This window comes from Bison bison, unplaced genomic scaffold (assembly GCF_000754665.1).
Source record: "Bison bison bison isolate TAMUID 2011002044 unplaced genomic scaffold, Bison_UMD1.0 scf7180017864215, whole genome shotgun sequence".
NCBI lineage: Eukaryota > Metazoa > Chordata > Mammalia > Artiodactyla > Bovidae > Bison > Bison bison.
In genome coordinates, this window is record NW_011494787.1 from 10,120,055 (window position 1) to 10,125,003 (window position 4,949).

General features: G+C 42.5%; 1 protein-coding gene across 2 annotated transcripts in view; it reads left to right on the plus strand.

Annotated features, from left to right (window-relative positions):
- UPK1B (uroplakin 1B) overlaps nt 1-4,745 on the plus strand; it is a 29,457-nt gene extending 24,712 nt beyond the window's left edge. Inside the window, exons 7-8 of one of the 2 annotated variants that reach the window (XM_010845363.1) lie at nt 2,017-2,100; nt 3,569-4,745. In XM_010845363.1, coding sequence (XP_010843665.1) covers nt 2,017-2,100; nt 3,569-3,619 — 135 coding nt within the window. In that variant the 3' untranslated portion in view covers nt 3,620-4,745. The remainder of the gene's footprint in view (nt 1-2,016; nt 2,101-3,568) is intronic. The other variant, XM_010845364.1, reaches the window with a different exon arrangement.
- The last annotated feature ends 204 nt before the right edge of the window (nt 4,746-4,949 follow it).

Genomic DNA, 4,949 nt, shown 5'->3' on the forward strand with positions numbered 1-4,949 from the left:
AGAAGAGTGTTTGTGAAGCATCAAGTGAGTCACAAATAACATCATCGTAGTTATTACTTTCTATCATGTTCTGTTCATCCTAACCAGGTGCCCACTTTGCGCCAGGCTCTTGTTCTAGGTTCTAGAGATTCAATAAGGAGCAAGATAAAGCCCATGCCCTCATAGAGCTTGCACTGTAGCATGGGAGACAGACCACAAACAAGTTACCAAACCAGTACACGATCAGTACCAGGTAGTGGTAAGTGCTATGAGCAGAAATAAAGCAGGAGAGAGATACAGAAAATGATGGGGAGAGAGTTTTCTCTGGTTGTCAGGAAAGGCTTCATTAAGATACTTGCACAGAGTTCTGAATTAAGTGAGGAAAGGAGATCCTCAATTAAAGGAAATTGAAGAGAGTTCTGAACAAAGGAGGTAGCAAGTGAAGAGGCCCTAAGGTGGGGGCTCTCAAGGCAATCCATTTGGCAAGGCCAGAACGAGTGAAGAACAGCAGGAGTGAAGAAGGTAGATTTCTTAGGGCCTAAAGCTTTTCAGATTGGTGGGAAGGTATTCTCCTTTGGAAAAACAATATAAATGCTTTTGCAGACTACGAATACAAAATTAGGTACAGGGCTTTGAAATGGTCTTGCAACTAAGGAGCCCTGAGCCCAAGCTTTGCAGTGAGACAGCTTCTGCTAGCGGTGGCTGGGGCCACAGACAGAGGCAGGGCCATATCCTACAGCACCTCACAGGCCGTGTGAGGCTTAGAATTTCATCTTAAGGTGGTGGGAAACCTTCAGAGGGTCTGAGCTCCTGCTCAGAAGGCGAAGTGATCCGACATGTTTTACTAGGACCCCTCTGGCACTGTATGAAAACTAGTAGGGTGCCAAGGTTGGGCTTGGGCCTCAGGGAAACCAGCGAGCAGAAGACTGTAGGAACCCTGGAGTGAGGCCACGGCGGCCCACGGTGGTGGTAGGAAGTAATACATGCTTGGATTTGAAGTGTATTCTAAATCCAAACAGATGTGCTTAAGAGAAAAACAATTAAGGATAATTCCAAGACTCATCTGAGCATCAAGGTGAATGGAGGTGTCAGGTAGATGAAGTAGGGTAAATGAACAGAAATCAAGGCATATTTAGCAAAGCCAGGGCACGGGAGTGGATGAACAGGAGACTGGGGCAGGGTCTGAAAGGACTGTAGACACTGGGCAGGGCCTAAACTTCAAGGTCAGCCTTTCAAAGACATTTCTCTCTAGATCTCAGTAGTTCATAAAACCAATCTGGTCATTGCATTTCCTAGGCATTCCTGTGATTTCAAGGGCTTTAGCAGAGGCCACTCCGATGGCAGGTCTAGCCCTATGCATTACTATGTATTACATGCATTACACGTATTACTCCAGCACTTTGCATAGAGACTAGGACAGAATGTGCTACGTATAAAACTAACCAGATTATGGCATGCGTGAATGAATGAATGACTCGATGAGTAAAAAATGAATCACTCTTTCGCCCACACATGGTGGCTCTTCTAGAATCCTGTAAAGATATGGCGAATACAATGTCAAATGAGAATTCAGAAAGCACTGTATAGGAGTTCCTTTAATGATTAAAAAACAAAACATCTAATTCTCATTAACTAGAAGCACTTTTATTGAAAAATCAAAAAGTGACTCTGCCTTCAAACAGGTCACCAATAAAATCTTTGGGGAGAGAAAAAAAAGCTCAAATTTTATTAAGAATACTTTACATTGCCACATATTCAATATGAGAAAACGTTTTCTAAAATAGCAGCACCTTGGTTAGTTAGATCAAATGAAAAGAAACAGAATAAATATGATATAGAATAGTTGTTCATCAGGATTATTCCTATTTCTTCAGTAGAGCACAGTTAATACCTGGCTGTCCACGGAGATATAGAAATAGCCTGGTCATGTTAAACTGGACTTTGGGCTGGCGTTGATTCAAATCACCTTCCCACCATCTTTTACCTCTTTTTTCTCGTCCCTTTCACGCTGATGTGGAATCGCCCACTCCTCTCCAGGGCTGCTATGAGCTGATCTCTGGACCAATGAACCGACATGCCTGGGGAGTCGCATGGTTTGGATTTGCCATTCTCTGTTGGACTGTGAGTATTTCCCATCGCATGTTTTATTTCTGAGAGGATAGTGATGATGAGAGACCTCGAGAGTGTCCCTGGTTAACTCAACCACACCAGACTGTCTAGAAACAAAAGCTCAGACCTGGGGGCTTGTCAGCAGGGTGCTGGCACCAGGGGAAGGACAGTGAATTTCCGGGGGGGAGGTAGGCGTGAGCCTCCTCTACCAACCAGCTCCTTCTCTGGCTGACTGGGGTGTACTTGCATCTTCTCCATCTCTCTAGATCTTGTAAATTCATTACAAGTAGATATCAAAGACTATGATTTCTCTAGATGCCTCCTGCCCAACCCTCACCTGCCTCCCTCCTTACAAAGGGCTGCCTTCACCAGTCTCCCCTGGTCCTTCTGCTCATCTTATCTGATGCACATGCAGCAAGGAGGGTATAACAGTGGGTCTCAGTCCTAACTGCACATTACACCTCATGGAGGAGCTGGAGGGGTGCACACCTGAGCCCCAACCTCTGAGATTCAGATTTCAGTTGATTTAGGGGAAAGACCCAGGTCTTTTTTTTTAATTTCCCAGATGATTCTAATTTGCTGTCAGGATTAAGACCCATTGCATTCAGGAAGCAGTCTCAAACTTTTGGTTTCCAAACCCCTTTTCACTTTCTCAAAAATTACTGAGGACTCCAAAAACTTTTTATCTATGGGGAAAATTAACCAACTAACCTTGTTACAAATTAACACAGAATTTTTAAAAATATGTGTTAATTCATTTAAAATAGCAATAACAAACTATTACATGTTACTATGAACAATATATTTCTGTGGGAAAAAAAAGACTATTTTCTCAGACAGAAAGTGACAAAAGTAGCATTCATTTTTTTACATTTTTGGAAGTCTCTTCAATGTCTGGCTTTTACTGAAGAGAGTTGGCTTCCCATATTTCATCTTCATTTAATCTGTTATATATGTTGCTTACATTGAAAGATTTGAAGGAGATCCATCCTACACACTGATATGTAGTTGAAAAAAAAAAGAGGAATATTTTGGTAGCTTTGTCCGAAAATAACTGAATATTCTTCTTTGGCACTACCGAAAACTGGCCAAGTAGTAGTAGTTTCTCAAAGGTTGGTTGCAATATGAAATCTGAAACTTCGTCAAAGAACTTTTAGGACTCTGTTACATTAAAGTACATTACATTGGTGTGTCTTGCAATTGGCACAAATCTTTTACCCATTCATGACTGGTCATTTGGGAAGATACTGGTTCACTGCATGACAGGATAAGCTTCCATGGTGCTCAGTCGGTAAAGAATCCACCCGCAATGCATGTAGCAGGATGGACGCAGGCACCTCTGCCCCTGTGACGCTTAAGGCAAGATTATTCTTAACAATCCAGTGTCACCTAGGCTTGAATGAACCTAACATAATTTTCCCCCCAACTACAATGTTTCTAGAACAATTCCTTATTTATTTTTCTTTTTCTTGTATTCTAGTTCTGGGTTCTCCTGGGTACCATGTTATACTGGAGCAGAATTGACTATTAAGAATGAAGTGTATGCACCATACCACTCCCCACAGTGACTTTGGATTTGGTGCTGGAAATGCTGTCTCCTAATGTTCTACCTTTGTGCTGCCCGGGAACTTACGCATTCTTCCTCACATTGCCAAGTCAGTTGGTATGGGGTTCCTTTAAGCTCTCAGACTCCTGAAATTTTCAGCACATGTGTTTTCACCCTGATCTAGGATTCTGCAACATTGTTATAGACTGTAGGAAAGGGAGGATTTAGGATAGTAGATAATAACTATTCCCATCTTTGTTTATTTTTAATGTGGGGGCATAAAGACATTCCTAGGAACCTGTGTTATACTGCAAGCCAAGTCTGTATTGGGACAGCAAATCTGCCTGTATTTCTCACTGCTTTCTAAAAGTACCCTGATGGCACCCCACTCCAGTACTCTTGCCTGGAAAATCCCATGGACGGAGGAGCCTGATGGGCTGCAGTCCATGGGGTCGCAAAGAGTCGGACCCGACTGGGCGACTTCACTTTCACTTTTCACTTTCATGCATTGGAGAAGGAAATGGCAACCCACTCCAGTGTTCTTGCCTGGAGAATCCCAGGGATGGAGGAGCCTGGAGGGCTGCCGTCTATGGGGTCGCACAGAGTCGGACACGACTGAAGCGACTTAGCAGCAGCAGCAGCAAAGGCTTTCATTGTATCAGTATTGTCCCAGTGAGAGAACTAAGGAGAAGACTGCTGAAACATATCTTTTGCCTTTGTTCTATGGTGGCTCCCACCTACAGACTCAAGTGATTCTCTTAAAGCTAGCTTGGGAACCCTTTATTATCCAAGACAAGGCCTGATCTTGAACAAACAGTGGTTGAAATTTCCTCTCAGACACTGCAGAGTAATTCATGCTGGTAACCTCAATTCTCCCACTAATTAAAAGTACGTGAACTTTTGGGACAAAGGAGAGACCTGTTACACATTTACCACCTTCAACCTAAAACTGCTTTCCAACAGGGAAGAAGCAAGCCAGCTGTTACTTAGGTGATTTAGGGTGATTTGTGCACTGCAAAATATTTTTCTTCTGATCTGTTTCCTTTTGTGATCCTGAAGGAATTTCTTATAACAACATTTGTCTTTATATAAATAAAGAGAGTTTTAAATATGTTCACTTCCTTTTCTTTTTAGCACTGTCATAATTGGTCATGTATGAGTCTAGCAAAATGGGTTTTCCAACAGAAGAGCTTAGGAGGCTCACGGGAATTAAAGTTTAGGAGATGGAAAATGCAGTATGGTATGGCTTCCCATGGATACTGGGTAATCCGACTGTACATTTAAATTGTTGGAACTTTCAAGTTTCTGTTAACAT